Raw genomic sequence first — 16,398 nt, forward strand, 5'->3', positions numbered from 1 at the left:
TGTTCAGGATTGGCAGACATGTAATTACGCTGCAAAAGCATTTAAAACATGTTTGTGAAGCACAAAACGTTCAAAATGTTGATGTTTTTTCCCAAAACTTTATTCCCACTGATTTCTTTCCAAAATCTTCACATTTATGAACTTAAAATGTTTTTACAGTCGACATGTTTCGACCTGTAGAGGCCGCAGTGACCTTTGACCTCCTGATCTGACTCCTGCTGTTGCTGATCCAGCGACATCACTTCTCCATCTCCCTCTCCCGCTCCTCTTTCTTCTTCTTTTTCTTCTTCTTTCTGTTGTGGTGGTGGTCATCAGGGGAGCGAGAATCCCTGCAAAGATCCAAAACGCAAACTGTGAGCGTGCATGTGGGCACTTTCACAAACAAAGCAATGTTTTAATAAATGTTAAACACCATCTGAGTTTGTCAGGAGACCAAAATATTAGATGGAAAAGATGTTTGATAGTAAAACTTCACAAACAAAATCACTGATGTCAAGTACTGTGTAATAAAGCAAAAAGAAACTCAACACAAAGACCATAACTCGTTCTTTCTCACCTCTCCTTCTTCTTCCTCTTCCTGCTTTCTCTGTCTCGACTTCGTTCCCGGCTGCGATGGCGCCGGCTGTGGGAGTGACGAGACTCTGACGACGCCGACCGCCTTTCATCCTGCCGATGCCTGACAGACAAATTAAATCAGCCCTTCAATTTTCTTCACTTTAAAATACTTTTCATCTACAGAATCAACAACATTAAAGAAAACAGAGCAGGAGGTCAGAGTCTTCGTCGTACCTATGGGAGGAGAGTTCAGATCTTGTTGACTCCTCCTCATCCTCTTCCTCTTTCCACTGTCTGCTGAGCTCCCCTGCGTGGACGTTGATCACCTCTCTGATCACCTGCAGGTTGATTACAAATGACTTTATCAACTTTTATTTAAAAAGCTATGAATTTTACTGCTCTGGGGTTTGCTGCTTATTCTCAGACACACAGATACACCAGCATTTCTCAGACAGAATCCCTTTGGACCACCCAAGAAGTTTGTGCTTGTTCCTGTTTGTTCTCTGTATTTATTTTTTATTTATTTGTAAAGACCATAAGAAAAATCACCCGTCCCTCGCTCATACCTCGGTGTAAGACTTCTTGGTGATGTGAACGTTCTTGGCTCGATAGGACTGACGCCGCCTCTTGTAGTCCCTCATCTCTGCCATCAGCTCCAGGTGAGTCTTTGGTTCATTCTGCTGGTCATCTACACACAAACACACACACTCATTTCACCAGAGGTCCACGCTGATGGAGAAACCAAACTGCTTTTTCTTATTCACTAAAATTAGAGTCTTACCCTTCTGGAGTTTGGACACCAAATCTACATAAAGATCATCATTGCTGGAGGCGGCAGCTTGCTTCTCTTGGTTGAAGACGCCGGCCACATGATCGTACAGAGCCAATCGGTCGGCCACGGTGAGGTCACACATGACTCGCTTGTGGTTCTGAGGCACGTCGACTGGCTGGCCCGAATACTGACCTGATGGAGGACCAGAGAGATTTTACACACAAGTCACCCCGACAGTGTTCACTCTGAAACACTAATAACACATCATGATGGGTCAACAGGTTCCTCGTCACGAACCCAGAAATTATGTATTTTTGGTACTTACACTGCACAAAGCAGCTCTCACATTCACACAAATTTTGATTCTCGTGTCTTATTTTGAAATAAAAAGACAGAAGACCGAGGTTCCCTTGATATTACATTTTGATTTACAGAATCTAATTGGCAGAATTTTGTAGCTTATGGGCAACTAATGAGGTAAACTGATGTGCTTACATATTATTTTTATTTCTATGCCAGATTCTTGATCCATTTCACAGATCACAGTAGGTTTTGATAAAGATGATTAACAAGTTCCCCATCCCGATAATTTTGTAACTTTGCCGTCATGTAATTTACAGTAACACGCTCCTACTCAGTTTCTTTCAGCTGTTGAATAATGTACTAAATATTAAGTTTCTAAGTTCCTCTCCGACTCAGCGGCAGCTTTTACCTGTTGGATATCACCTCCTTTGTGATCAAATCAAATTCTCACTGGAATTATTTAGCAGTCAGTTCATATTCTGCACACTTACTGTGAATCTTTAAAACTGATTTAAAATGTTCCACATTGATAAAGTTTACTTTTATCAACATTCATTTTAACTGACAAGTCTGAATGAATGAGACTTTCCCCAACACGTAAAGGGGAAAGAGTGTGTCCGTGTCCGTGTGTGTCCCAGCCCAGCTGTGGTTTGAAAGGATATGATGTTAAAGGATACAACACGTAATCAGGCAAGCCTGAACCAGAGCAGCAGAACTTTGCTAGAACCCAGCTCCTCTCTAATACTCACCCCTGTCGCTGCAAACAGAACACACAACACACGGATTACAGGTCAGAAGGAACATTTAGTAAAGGTGACAATCCCCACTTAAGAAAATACTCAATGACTGACACCTTTTTAATGTGAGTAATATTTGTGGTGAAAGGAGGTTAATGTCGAGTTAGTGAAGTTAGCACAAGATAATCCTCTAGTGACATCTAGTGGTCTAACTGTGTGTCTTTGTTTCTAATGATAAGCTGCATCATCTCATGTCAGGATGGTAAACTTCATCACATCAGAGGAAACTGCTGCTGTGAATAAATTAAACTCACCTTGCCAGAAGACTCCTTCCATCCTCATCAGCGGTGCAGCAGATCTCGCCTTCAGGATCACCTGGTGCTGGGTGGATTTGTCTGCATGAAGGAAACAACATATTGTCAACTGAAAAATATGTTTAAAAAAACATGTACAACGTGTGTTTTCTGGAGGTGGTTATGCCAGAAACGCACACATTTGAGCTTCTGTCTTTAAATTCACTTTCTACTTCTCAGGAAAAGTTTCATCAAAGAGGGCAAAGCTGAAGTATTTTTAAATAAAAACCTTCTAATGTCAAAAGGACAAAATTAAATTTATTGACTCGTTTACCTTCAGCTGAGCTTGGATTCATGCTGACAGTCGTCAATAATGACTCACCCATTGTGAAGCTTCTGACGCTGCTGTTCTCATAACACACAGAAGGGTCGACCATCTCCGCCTGCAGAAGACAGATTACACTTCTTATTTATATTTCAAGGATAAAGTCAGGAAGAGTTTGCAGTGTTCACAGAAGTCTGTCGCATGATGAAGAGAAGCTTCTGCAGTCTGTTGTCTTGCTTTTGTTTTGTTATCAATCAGATGGCGGTTATAAAACCGACCAGCAGTGTATTTTACAGTATGTGTGTTATTCTGACACATTGCTGATATAGTTTCAATGAGAGTCAGGTGTCTGTTACCTGCTCCTCAGCTGAATAACCCATCTTTCGGAGGCTGCAGGAGGCTTTATGCTTCTCCATGCTCCTCACTGGGACTCTGTGGTTGGGGTCGTAGGGACACTGCTCCATTGGTTCCTGAGAAAACACCACAAACATCAGAAGAACATATGATGGGTTCATCATTGTTTCAATCTGCACACAAATCTGCTTTTGATGTTATATTTCAATGTTAAAATAACAAAGCCAGACCAGCATTGCCTGTGTGTTGAGAATATATTTGGTGTATGTGCAGGGACATCTTCACTTAGACATGCAGGTGTTTTATTAACACACAGCTGTTGACTTCGAACTTAATCAGCTAGAAATTTGCAAACCTCCTTTAGGTAAGAGTAAACCTATGTGGATAAACTATTCAAAGACATTTTATGTGGAAACATGATTATAATGCAAGGAGAAAAACAGTTTAGCATGGTGTTGCAATACAGCATGTTCAATATCTGGGTAAAGATCAGTAGATAGATAAGATACATTAATAGAAAAAGCATATCCTCTATAACTATACACATAAAACAAAAGGACTGATAGAAGGAGTTTTTAACGCCACATTAAAGCGTCTTTAAAATGATAAATCCATCATGAACACTTTATTTCGTGGCAAGAAACACAACATGTACATAAATCTGCAGTGACAGATTTAATACATCTTTATGATAAACAAAATACACGATCAGAAATTCCTACGTTAAATGGTTTAAACATTTCGTTGTAGGTGACTCGTTAGCACCATCAGCAAACCAGAGTTACGCTGTTAACATAAACTTTTAGCCAGCGTATGGCTAAGTGTTAGCTAACGTTAACCCTAAAATAGCTAACGTTATTGCTAACTCGATGTCCCGGTGTATTAGCTACCATAAAAACCAAATATACTTTAAAAAAGATTCTCATTTTGACTGAGGACTAGCTAAACGCTAACGCTAGCTAACTTAACGTTAGCATGTTAACGTTAACGGTTAGCCAACTTACCCGGTTGTAGTCTCGCGACCATCCTAACGTTTTATAAATCTTGTCAAGCTGTGTTTTGCAGTTTTCTGTGAGTTCTTCCAGCTCCTGTACTCGGTCCAGTCGATCCTGAAGAGTTTTTATTTCTAATGAGTCCGACATTTTTCATATTTATCGCGAATTTGCCCCGAAATCATCCGTGTTTTGTTTTCACTGCATCTTCGGCAGCCATGTTGTCTGGGACTTATGACGTAGTCGAGGCGGGACAGAGAAGAGATGCATGATGGTAGTTGAAGTCGGTGATCTGATCTGATCTGATCTGATCTGATCTGATATTATATTATATTATATTATATTATATTATATTATATTATATTATATCATATTATATCATATTATATTATATTATATTATATTATATTATATTTTTTAAAATAAAATAAATCTCAGTAACAAGTCCTGTTTTTTTTATTGCTTTGTTTTCTGATGTAAATCTTAATCACAGTTGACAGTGGTTTAATTTAAGAATAAAATACACAGAAATACACCAACACAATAATGATGACATAAAACACAAACAAATTATGATACAATTATGTGAATAACATCTTTGTTTACAGTGCATACAGTCAAAACTGGAATTGCTGAAAGTGACTCAGGGCTCATGTGGGGTACAGCTGTTCGTCTGGCAGCAGCTCGGCATCCAGGAGGTCATCTGTATATATGTCCTCTGTTCTGAGAAGAGAGAAGAAAGCAACAGGCTCAACCAAAAATACATGTATGACTGTGCTGCCATGAATAACTATGATACTGTCAGACTAAAGGTTATAACATGTAGAAGTAATAGCGACTGTCACAATACTTCTTACATTACTTACATTACTTCAAGAGTGTCTTCAACAGCAACCTCCTCCACCACCTCCACTCCAACCACCAGGTTCCTCCTCACTGCATGAAGCAAAGACAGGAATGTTGTTCAAGGCATTTCCACTAAACCTCCAGGACACTGGTTCTCTGTAATAATGGCAAACTAGACCAAAGTTATTACAGTTTAGATTATATCAGTGCAGGAAGAAACCAGAGGAACCTGTTTATAACAGACCAGGGAGACGGGACAGAGAAACAGAAACATCCCACATCCTTCAATCAAACAGACTCAAGTTGAAACTTGGATTTTATTTCACTTCTCCATGAACATGAGGTAAACGTTCATATGGTACGTCGAACCACTTCATTGTTTTTCTAGTCTCTCAATAGCAACATTATGATCCTTTACTTTTAGTCTTGTCCAACTTTTGGATTTTTCCCTGCATTATTTTAGCTGTGTGTTGTATCTCACACAACTAAAAGACCTAAAACAAACTGTATTTTTTTTTTTAATAACTTCCTGAGCAGTGGCCAAATATAATCCCAGGAAGTCAACCGCAAAGAAGTCGACGAGCTGTGGGATTAAAAACCCTTGATGTTACATTTCATTAAGTTCCTGCCGTCAAAACGGGGATAAATATTCAATCACTAAGATGTTTCTCTGAAAAATCTAACTTTTCTTTTACTGTGTCACTTATTCTCATGAAATAGCAGCATTTTAATGTTTATGAAAGTTATGAATCACTGACATCTTCTGTGCAGAATAAAAATGACAAACATTGTTTTCCTTTGTGTTCTCTGAGTGGATTGTTCGTGTATGTGTTGTATGTATGGAGAGCAACTCGTTGAGCATTAATTGTCCTGAGAGAACATGTTAATTTCCCCTGAATAATCCAATTTTAGTTAAAAGAAAGTAAGTTTTATTACAACCAGAGGAAATCCCAGAAAACCTCCACAAAGAACACTCACCTCCGTAGTAGACGTATGGAGATCCAGGCCAGCAGGGACCCACACTATCCGGTTCCCTCTGTCCATAAGCACAAACACATCCATGGGGGTTCATCCCTGGACCCTCCCAGCAATGACCTCCAAGGACGTGCCGGGATGCGTCAGCATTAGTCACTGTTTTTGGCTGCTGTGAGGGACGAGCACCAGGACCGTGTCCGGCCAGGCCAGAGCTGCTGGGGATCCCTGAGAGGATGACAGGCTCGGAGGTGGACCAATGGGCATCGGCAGCCTGACTGATGACATCATCACAACCTGCAGAATCAGGTGAGAAGTTATCCAACAAAATCAAGAACACTTTGAAGATTGTGTTTCAGTTCCCCTGAGAATGCTGAATAACTTTGGTATTTGTTGTCAACTGTATGTGTTTAATCTCAAATTAACCAAATGACTTAGTTTCACCAAGGAGGTTAAGTACATTCACTTAATTGGTTTAGGACTTAAAAACTATTGATAAATCGTAGTTTTTGTGTCTCATACTTGTTGATTTTTTTCTGTAAACTACAAAAAATGAAACATCCATGAACTAGCAGCTGGGAAATAAGACAAGGACAGTTCTGACTGTCGGACAGTGTTTTATGGGTGTTTGGTCAACCTGGACTCATCAAAACGCCTGTAGTTTCTTTGAAATAAAAAAAAGCATTATCATTTTCATTCTCAATAAAAATGCATTTTTATTTCCCCTTCATCAACAGTTCAAACATGCTGCTGGTTAATGCGGACTTAGAGCTGCACGTCATGACAGAGTCTTATGTCTGATCCGTCTGTTTTCCTGCACCTGCTGGTGAGACCTGCTGGGTTTGGACCAGAAATGTAGTCCTGTGCACACACACACACACACACACACACACACACACACACACACACACACACACACGCTTTCACACATAGCAGGGAGTGATCCGTTGGGGCGGCAGGCTGAAATCAGCTGACACCAGCAGGATCATGTATGTTGCACTGAGATCAGGGTATCTCTGTGCAGCTCCTCTCTCACTGCAGGACACTCAAACATTAAAACATAACATTTAAATTCACGCTCTATGATGATATATCTTTGACTCAATCCACTGTTTCAGTGCTTATTATTACAGTTACTCATTTAATTTTCTACTTGCAGTTTGGGTTGCCCTTTATATTCGATAAATACACAGCTTTATTATTTTTATTGTGTATATCTTACATCTTGGGCAAAAATATCCCTTAAAAAGTTTAAATAGTTAGTGGACAAATCCGATTATATCACTCACTCTTATTTTTAGCATTTTTGTTGCCTACTTTCTTCTCTATTTTTACAATAATTCCAATTTTACATTTTCCTGTCCGGTTGATTTTACTGCTGCAACAACTTTTTCCACGTGTAAATCAATAAATTTGATTAAACCTACCTGTCGTGTAGCAGCAACCAGCAGGATGCTCTCCTTCCTCCTCCTCCTCCTCTTCTTCGTGGTGGCTCAGCACAGCTGAAGTTATCCTCCCTGAGTGTTGAGGATGGAGACACAGAGGAGGTCTGGGCGACCAAACCCAACAATCGGGATTCAGTTTGTACATCTCAGCTCGATCTTCAGTGTCCTCCAGCGTGTGTGGTCTTCCTCCTCTCCTCTCTGGTCCAGCTCTGCCTCTGACACCAAAGGTGGAGCATCAGATGGGTTTTCTCTGGACCGGAGTCGGACGCAGCAGGACTGTATGAGTCACGGGAGAGAACAAGCTGATTGGGCAACTTGTCTCACCGACTGATGTCATGCCTCCTATTAAAGGATCATGCCTGTGTTTTGCATGTGTTGAAACATTTACTACATATCAGCAAAAATATTTCACTGCACCCGTTTAAGTTTCAGAGCGAGCTGGAGTGTTTTAGATTTGTGGACGTGGTGGACTATTATTATGACTTGCAACCAAGTAAAAAATTAAAACCCTGATGATTTAAGAGCTCCCAGTTCTTTACTTTCACAACAAGTTCACTGGTTTTATTGCAGCTGGAAGTCTATGAGGCAAACTAAATATCTGTAGGCCTAATGTGGTATTTGTTGGACAGCAAAATAAGAGAAAATGGGAAATACGTAAGTGTAACGTAAATGTAAGCCTGATGGAATCGAGTGACAGCTGATTTTTTCCCCCAATTCCATTAGATTAGAGTCATTAATTTTGCAATATGTTATTTGTATCATATATTGTGTAATAAGACAGTAAAAGAGGTTGGCCTCTGCGATAGATAAAGGCACTTTGATCAGGTAAGTTGCAGTTTGATCTGTATGAGTAAACACAACTGTATTACTGATGTTGTTGTAATATTCCTTAACATGTTTCTTCACTTTGCTGCAGTGTGTCAGTTATCAACACTGGCTATGGAGCACAATTATACGCTCAGTTGCCAGGTTATTAGGTATGATTAGATAAAGATGATACAGTTTAATGCAACAGTCCTGCAATAAATCAATTTTTTTTGTTGAAACTGTGTTAGAGATGTGATTCAACTTCATGTTCATTTTAGAGAGATGTTTGTGGTGCTGTTGAGCTGACAGGTGTCAGAGTTGATGGACAGTGTTTAGCTGATGTCGAACTTTTAATGTGAGGACGAAAACCACTTTGTCAGCACAATTTTATTGCTGTTGTCTAAATTCTCCCAGACACAAACTGAAACAAATTCCTGGGTGCTATTTATTTATTCTATTTTATTGTTTATGTAGCAGGGACAAATACTATAATATTAAGTAAATGGGAAAAAAACATTTCTTTTTTTCATTTAGAAAAACAGTAGCATCATGTAAACAAATTTAAAGGGATAAAATCCTGAAAATCGATGAATATTTGGTCGTTACTATCAGGAGTGATGTTGGTTGATAAATAAAACTCAGTGAAAGTTTAAAATAATATGAATATATAGTATTTATATGGCAGTTTTTGACATGGAGCATTTTCTGTACTAAATGTGGTCTGAGTAAAAAAAGTATTTTAAGAGTTTTTTCAAATGTGTTTAAATCAGTTGCATGATGGTTAAGCTGTATTAATTTGATATTAGATTATATTACATGCATTATATTTTTTATGTGTTCCTAATAATCTGACAGCTGTGTGTGTGTGTGTGTGTGTGTGTGCAGGTTTTATTGCATAGTTTATAGTTGTAAAAAGCCTCCAGCTTTGTTGTGAGCGCTGCTGCTGTCTGATTGGCCGGTTAGAGGTCATGTGGTCACTCGCTGCCAATCAGAATGCAGCGTTGTGGCTCGCGCTGAGGAAACAGGACCTTTAACAACCATCCCAAAGGTTACACCTCCCCTACCTGCTGCCTCACTGGGTCCGGACGGGTTATCCCGGGTTAAATCTACATTTCGACTCGTTTCGGTGCTTCAGGCTGGTTTAAAACACTCAGCTCGGGTTAGTTTAGCTCGGGTTAGTTTAGCTCGGGTCGTCTTTGGGCGTGTGTATACATCTGCGGACGGACACACCCTCTGAAGTTAAACCGCGGTGCCGATTTCAGCTGAAACTCGACGTTTTGTTCTTCAGTCAACAGATTAAAAAATGGCTTATCCAGGATACGGAGCTGGACCAGGTGGATTCCCCGGACAGGTGAGAACACGTTTAAATGTTCTGAAACATCGGAGTGAAGCTGGTTCCGTCCACCGTCCCGGGAGAGGACAGGGTAGGAGAGGCATCCGGTGGTCCGAGGAGTGCGGAAGTGAGCCGAGTCGACCCAAATGAACGAGATTGATAAAAGCACATGAACACATGTCACATTATCATCACGTCATCATCTGTTCGGTCTCTTTAATGTGTCGGAACCATGACGGACTACAGAGAGTCACAGTGAGCTAACAGCTAACAGTTAGCACAAGTAACTGTGTTGTTCTTTAATTGTTTCCAGTCACATTTTAATGTTAATCTGTTCAGTGTGTCAAACCGGAAACTGAACAACAGGCACGAGCATGTAAAAAATACTCGATTACAAACAGTAGTGGGAAGTAACTAAGTACATTTACTCAACTATTGTACTTAGGTACAGTTTTAATGTACTTGTACGTAACATTACTTGAGCACACAACCCTCATACAACTGATAAACAAATAAAAACTTTCTTTTAATCAGACCACATTTAGTACAAACATGATCCATTTAAAAAACTGACATAAAATACAGTATATTGAAATTATTCTCAACTTGTGCTGGCTAACTTTTTTCAGGATTTTAACCTTTTGAACAACAACAACAAAAATTTTGTTGTATTTGTATTTTAAACACATGGAGAAGACGGCTTCCTGTTTTCAAAATAAAAATATGGGATATTTGAAGCAGAGGTACTGTGTTTAAAGCTATTGAGAAGCTATTGAGCTAAAATGCTAATATTTGCATTAAAAAGTAATTAAAAATATTTAGAGATGTAAAAATATAAAAACCAGAGGTGTATCTCATGCAGCCAGTGTAGTTACATGATCCCACACTGACTTTGAGTCAATTGATCACATGACCTGGAAGCTATTGAGCTAAAATACTCATATTTACATATAAAAAATATTAAAAAATATTGAACAGATGTAAAATGTAAAAACAAGAGGTGTAAAATATCCAACTTAAAACTAACTTCACTGAAGTTACTTCATATATAGTATTGTTATGGCAGCTTTTGACATGTACTGAATGTGGTCTTCTGACAGTTTTATTGAGGTAACGCCCCCTATAGACTCAAGGGAAACAGCATGTATTTCCGCTATGAGGTTGAATACAGTCCTGGAAAAGTAGTAAAAATAGAAAAATACTCATCCAGGACCACAGAATGCATGTTTGTATTCTGTAATGACAGTGGGATGAAAAAGAATAGATTTAATGGTTCATAACATGTACAACTGTTTCAGCTATCTGTCTGTAATATACAGTGTATTATAGACATACTATATGAGCAGAGGTTGAAATTTAAAAGACCAAAAAATGTCAAACACCTTTGATAGAATGTATGCAGTTTGCATTAAAACAGCAAAGCAAAGTTAGAAAACATAAAATGTAAAATGCATTTAACCTTGTGCTTAACTAAAAGTACTGTTAACAGAATGCACTTAAAGTACTGTACTATTAAACTAGTAATGTGTGTGAGTAGCATTTTCATGTCGTAGTTTGTTGAGTTGGAGCTGATTTAAAATAGATTATATACATTTGGGTAGTTTACCTGTGACAAATGTGTCATTCATAAAGTTGATCAAGGATTTATTGTCCTTTTGTGAAATCTTAATCTTTAAAGTAAATAATGCTGTCATGTGGTGGAGTATAAAGAAGTATAAGCAGCACACTCAAGAAGCAAAGTACAAGTACCTTAATGTTGTAAATGTTGGTGTCACTGTGGATTTACAACAGGGAGTCCATTTTGTTTTCTAGGAAACATTCAAGTTCGCAGATTTCTTTTGTTTGTCGATTTTAAACTCTTTGTTTGGAGGAATCCTTTGTAACTCCTGAGTTATTGAAACCAGGTTTGTTTGTTTTTTAGCAGTGAAGAAATGTTTCTTTTTTACCCTGAGGAAAGGTGGGGTTTCTTCTTTACAAGCCCTGAGGATAACGCACACATGCAGCAGATAATGCAATCAATCATTTCAAGTCTTTTCAGTGGCCAGCATGAACACACACACTGAGTCAGCGCTGGTGGACTATGTAAAGTCTGCAGGCAGCTGTCATTGATTATATATGAGTGAATGGGAGTTTTGTGCCGCTAACAGGACATTTATGAGGTTTGTTTGAGATAAAGTTAAAAAGACTTGAATGCTGCACAAAGAATAGTCTGAACTCAGGCGCACATGTTGTCACCCTCCACCGGCTTCCAGTTAGTTAACAGGAAAGACTTTAAAACAAGATTACAAAATGTTAACAGAGCTTTATTTGAACATTTCCGTCGTCAGGTAGTGGCACGATGACACAGGATGCAGGAAGGTTTCTGCATGTTTTTTCCCCTTTAACTGAAAGGCAATGTGAGTGTTCAAGGTCTATTTTTTTGGATACCGCTGTATATTTCAGACCTTACATCAGGCTTTTTATAGAAGTCCCAAGGGGCCGGACTTTTACCTGGTCTGAGATGTAAAACTCTGAAAAACATTTTAAAACAACACGTTTAACTTTTTCTTTGTTTTACTACTTTTCACAATTGAAACAGGATCGTTTTACATTAAAGCAAGACAAAGAAATCCTTCTACTTAAACGGCCTGAAACCTTTTTATAAAATAAGAGTATTTTTGTGCTTCGAAGTAGACAAAGGGCCAGAATGAGGTTGTCAAACAGCAGCACTTGGCCCGCGGGCCGCCAGTTGAACATGTCTGCTTTACTGGTTGTGTGACTGTCAGGATGTTGAAGAACCAGCTGCCTGTAAATTGTGCAGCATCATTATAATTCCTTCTGAAACCTGTTTTGCACAGAGCCTGAAGTCATGATTGACTTTCTTCTCGTTGTCCTGTGTTTTATGTTTCTGTAAATGAAACTTGTACAATTTAAGTCATTCAGCTACACTGATACATATAAAGTAAATATTAGATAGCAACTGATTCGATGTGACATTCTGATGAGCGATGGGAATCAGGAACCAGCTCAGGCAGGTTTAGATTTGATCTTTGACTAAGAAACTCTAAATGAAAATGGATGCTGAACAAATATTCTCTCATATCATCCACACGTGTGTTTTGTCTACCTTATTTCTACACTGTGCTCCAAATCAGAGATGATAAAACAGTTGTGTTGACACTAAAAACCTGTGTAGGCTCACTTAATAATAACGAGTGTTCTTGGAGATTTGTGTCATCTTCAGAGCTTAAGAGAAACCAACTCAATCATGCTGACGTTCTTGTTTCTCTGTCCGTCCCTCAGCAGCAGGATCCTCTCTACGGATATTTCTCATCTGTGGCTGGACAGGTAAAACACCCCCGCACCTCAGTATTATTAAGCATAACTACACAACTTTCCTTGAATTTGTGAGATGCAGTGCCCGTCAGTGTTGGGGTGTTGGTGTTTTTTCAGATCTTTTTGCAGTTTGCTGTAAGTGTTTACTTCTCTCGATCTCTGGCAGGATGGACAGATCTCTGCAGACGAGCTGCAGCGCTGCCTCACACAGTCCGGCATCTCAGGCTCATACAAACGTAAGAAAACCAGACTTTATTTTAAAATTAGATACCCACTGAAAACATAAAGCACTGTGAGAGAGGCACTTTCACCTCATGCTGTTGTACAGTCGCGCGTCGTGCACTGAAAGGATAAAATGATGCCACTTTTTTGTGTTTAGTTTTCTGAAACATTGTTTTAAAAAAACACAGAGTCTTGTATTTTTAACTCTAATAATCCGACTATATTTCCAATTTGTTTTTCTGTTTGGGAAGGAAGTGACGGTCATTTTCCGCGGTGGTTTACTGAATTACATCATATCTTAAAGAAAAGACTGTAGCCCACACAGAACATTACAATTTTTGCAATACACATAAAAACACAGCATGCGGACCAAGCAATCAGCAACCCCAAATATATATTCGCAATAAGAAAGTTCAGACGTCTCCAGGTGGCAGTGATCCTGAGAAGGAAACGTTTAGATATTAAGCAGAACATCACACTGTGTCTTTAAAAGAGGAAATTTAACTGAAACTCTCACTTCTTCCTTTCCCAGCCTTCTGCCTGGAGACCTGCAGGCTGATGATCAGCATGCTGGATGTATCCTTCACCCATCAGCCAATCAGAGAGGTTTAGCTGACGGTCTCACAGGTGGACAGAAGCTTCAGAACTAAAATAAACATACTTTATCAAGGACAAAGATAAGTTCCTGCTTCTGAACTTACTCCTCTGTGCTGATGTTGATGCTCCCGTCGGTCACAGTCCTGTCAAGATACCAGAAACGTTTTCTCACCAGCTACAGTGCACAACTTTAAAGTTTAAACTTTCTTATAATCCACATGTTCTAGTAGAACTTTTGTCATCATTATCTGTGTACTCCCGTCTGGTATTATTATATATTTTCAGTATCTAAGGGCACCGTGAGCATGTAGCGTGAAACATAGTAATGTGATTGGTCCTTGACTGGCTCTCAGAGGGACATGTCCGGCACCATGGGCTTCAATGAGTTCAAGGAGCTGTCGCAGGTTCTCAACGGGTGGAAGTCCACCTTCTCATCCTACGACCGGGACCACAGTGGAACGGTGGAGGGCCACGAGCTGCAGCAAGCCATCGGCGCCATGGGTACAGACGAACTATCAGAACAACCTGTCAGACATCTAGTTTTAATTATTTATTTAAGTTTGTACTTTTAAAACACATCTCATTTGAAGAAACTCCTTCGTTATGGGGTGTATTAAAGCCGGACGTTTGGAAAAAAATTTAGCTATGGCAGGTATACATAGAAAAACTGCTCGCTGCAATGTAAATGACATGTTTGGGCTCTCTTAACCTCTCAACGTTAGCAGCAGATGTTTGTGAACACACCATCTGTTTCAACCACAATATCACCAGACTCCCTTAACAAATGTCTCAATTTAGTGAGTTGTTGAGTTGGAGACACTTTGTGAAACTCCATCTCTGACTAATTCTTCATTATTTGGGACTTCTTGTAAATTCTGCAAATGTTCTACATGAACTTCTTTCTTTCTTAATGATAGTTAATGAGATATTTGTGCCTTTGCAGGTTTTAACCTGAGTCCTCAGGCCATGAACGTCATCATGAGGCGCCACAGCACAAACGGCAGAATCGCCTTCGATGATTTTATAAGCTGTTGCGTGAAACTGCGAGCCCTGACCAGTGAGTGAGATCAACAAGAGCTTAATTTAATAGATAAATCAGCTGCTTGTTGGAGCAGAACAAAAACTGAACCTTTGGAGCTCCTCGCCCTCATCACAAGGATAATAATCTGTGTTGAATTCAAGTCGGCTATTTTAAGGTGTGTGTTTGTTTTTCAGGTCAGTTCCAAAGAAGAGACACCTCCCGAACAGGCCAGGCCATGTTTGGGTATGACGATGTAAGTGTCCATACCTTCTGAAAAAGAGAAATGTATACATGAATGTTTAACGTCTCCTCAGACTAGTCTTCCTTGTTTTATTTGACTATTGAGTGTTTATTCTGTAACATTGTCTTTCTGAGTTTCCTGCTTTTGCTCATCGCAAAGTTTATTATTATATTATTATAATAAGACATTAGGATTGATTTAAGGCATACAGAGCGAGGAATTAATCAAGTAAAAACACACAGATGTGTGTTGCCTGATCCTCTGCAGAGCGACCGGGCCCTGACAGTCCTGGTCGTCCCTGGTTCACAATCTAGATCTTGGGATCTGGTGAAATTGGGGTTTTATGTACACTGCTGCTAGACTATGTAGAAGTTCATGCTAGAAGTATAGAAATGTAGCAGATGACTGGATAAAGCCAGGAGGACACTGCACTAAATGATGAGTTGTACAGTGACGGTCTGTATCTTTGTCTCTCTCTCTTCAGTTTATCCAGGTCACCATGGGCTTATGAAGAGGAAAACACCGAACAGAAGGGAAACACCAACTTTTAACATCTTCTCATATTAACAGCATGACCTGTACTTTCAATGTGTATTTTAAATGTTAATCATTGTAGTTCAAACAGTATTAAAATGTCACTCTCACATTCCATGTTTTTTTAAAAAGACTAATGCATATTGTAACACACTTATAAGACTATTGTAACCTCAGGCTGCACCAATGACAGACCACTATGTGCCTATGTTAGCCCAGTATCATGGCAGACATAAGAGTGTGAACGTGTGTGAAATGAATAAACATATCCAACACAAACATGTGATGTCACAAACTGATGTTCAGCTGATCATCTTCACATTATGATCAGACTTAACTCAGCACACAGCTTTGTGAATGTCCGGTTCAGAAGAGCCTTTAGTATCGAGCAGGTGTTTGAGGCTAATGAGCTCCATCTAGTGGGTTTACTGATGAAGCTGCCTCGTATAATCTGTGGTTGAATGATTTCTGACCTCAGTTTTAAGGTTTTAAGGACAACAGTTCAGGTTAAATGACTCAGATTGGGCAGAATGAGATGGATCTGTTCAGTTGATGCTTCCCCTTCACCCCAAAGTAGTTTTCAATAGGACACCTAAAGCAGCTGGGGACTTGTTTTAAAACGTCAAAAAACAACAACAAAAAACAATGAACATGAACAATTGAATGATCATTTCTGTCACTTGTGATCTAATAAGATTCAGATTCAGAAAACTTAATGAATCTCATCAGGGGCA

General features: G+C 39.3%; 3 protein-coding genes across 4 annotated transcripts; 1 reads left to right on the top strand and 2 right to left on the bottom strand.

Annotated features, from left to right (window-relative positions):
- Positions 1-78: 78 nt before the first annotated feature.
- On the bottom strand, positions 79-4,591 carry snrnp48 (small nuclear ribonucleoprotein 48 (U11/U12)). The gene is made up of 9 exons (XM_084356780.1): positions 4,344-4,591; positions 3,342-3,455; positions 3,043-3,103; positions 2,682-2,762; positions 1,337-1,519; positions 1,122-1,243; positions 790-893; positions 557-676; positions 79-329 (listed from the first exon to the last, which is right to left on the bottom strand). Exons 1-9 carry the CDS (start codon positions 4,479-4,481, stop codon positions 239-241), a joined length of 1,014 nt encoding a protein of 337 aa, XP_084212906.1. The 5' UTR covers positions 4,482-4,591; the 3' UTR covers positions 79-238.
- A 178-nt stretch (positions 4,592-4,769) lies between these two features.
- LOC311259559 (uncharacterized protein) lies at positions 4,770-7,860 on the bottom strand. Its single transcript, XM_084356792.1, has 4 exons — positions 7,577-7,860; positions 6,156-6,446; positions 5,198-5,267; positions 4,770-5,054 (listed from the first exon to the last, which is right to left on the bottom strand). Exons 1-4 carry the CDS (start codon positions 7,737-7,739, stop codon positions 4,982-4,984), a joined length of 597 nt encoding a protein of 198 aa, XP_084212918.1. The 5' UTR covers positions 7,740-7,860; the 3' UTR covers positions 4,770-4,981.
- Positions 7,861-9,400: 1,540 nt separating this feature from the next.
- sri (sorcin) lies at positions 9,401-15,943 on the top strand. Of its 2 annotated transcripts, none has more exons than XM_084356797.1 (8): positions 9,401-9,752; positions 13,020-13,061; positions 13,216-13,285; positions 13,804-13,847; positions 14,222-14,369; positions 14,812-14,925; positions 15,084-15,142; positions 15,615-15,943. In XM_084356797.1, the coding sequence occupies exons 1-8, from the start codon at positions 9,705-9,707 to the stop codon at positions 15,639-15,641; spliced, it is 552 nt and encodes a 183-aa protein (XP_084212923.1). In that variant the 5' UTR covers positions 9,401-9,704; the 3' UTR covers positions 15,642-15,943. The 2 variants fall into 2 exon arrangements, with proteins under 2 accessions (XP_084212923.1, XP_084212922.1); XM_084356796.1 differs by having other exon boundaries at positions 9,402-9,752; positions 13,017-13,061.
- Positions 15,944-16,398: the final 455 nt, after the last annotated feature.

Source organism: Pagrus pagrus (assembly GCF_965226575.1).
Source record: "Pagrus pagrus genome assembly, chromosome: 7".
NCBI classification, from domain to species: Eukaryota; Metazoa; Chordata; class Actinopteri; order Spariformes; family Sparidae; genus Pagrus; species Pagrus pagrus.

Coding starts and splice junctions, on each gene's coding strand:
- sri (XM_084356796.1), top strand. CDS start 9,705: ATGGCTTATCCAGGATACGGAGCTGGACCAGGTGGATTCCCCGGACAG. Junction 13,286..13,803: donor CATCTCAGGCTCATACAAAC/GTAAGAAAACCA, acceptor TTCCTTTCCCAG/CCTTCTGCCTGGAGACCTGC. Junction 14,370..14,811: donor GCAAGCCATCGGCGCCATGG/GTACAGACGAAC, acceptor GTGCCTTTGCAG/GTTTTAACCTGAGTCCTCAG.
- LOC311259559 (XM_084356792.1), bottom strand. CDS start 7,739: ATGTACAAACTGAATCCCGATTGTTGGGTTTGGTCGCCCAGACCTCCT. Junction 6,447..7,576: donor TGGTTGCTGCTACACGACAG/GTAGGTTTAATC, acceptor CTGATTCTGCAG/GTTGTGATGATGTCATCAGT. Junction 5,055..5,197: donor GAAGACACTCTTGAAGTAAT/GTAAGTAATGTA, acceptor CTCTCTTCTCAG/AACAGAGGACATATATACAG.
- snrnp48 (XM_084356780.1), bottom strand. CDS start 4,481: ATGTCGGACTCATTAGAAATAAAAACTCTTCAGGATCGACTGGACCGA. Junction 3,104..3,341: donor GTTATTCAGCTGAGGAGCAG/GTAACAGACACC, acceptor TGTCTTCTGCAG/GCGGAGATGGTCGACCCTTC. Junction 1,520..2,681: donor GGAAGGAGTCTTCTGGCAAG/GTGAGTTTAATT, acceptor GTCCTCCATCAG/GTCAGTATTCGGGCCAGCCA.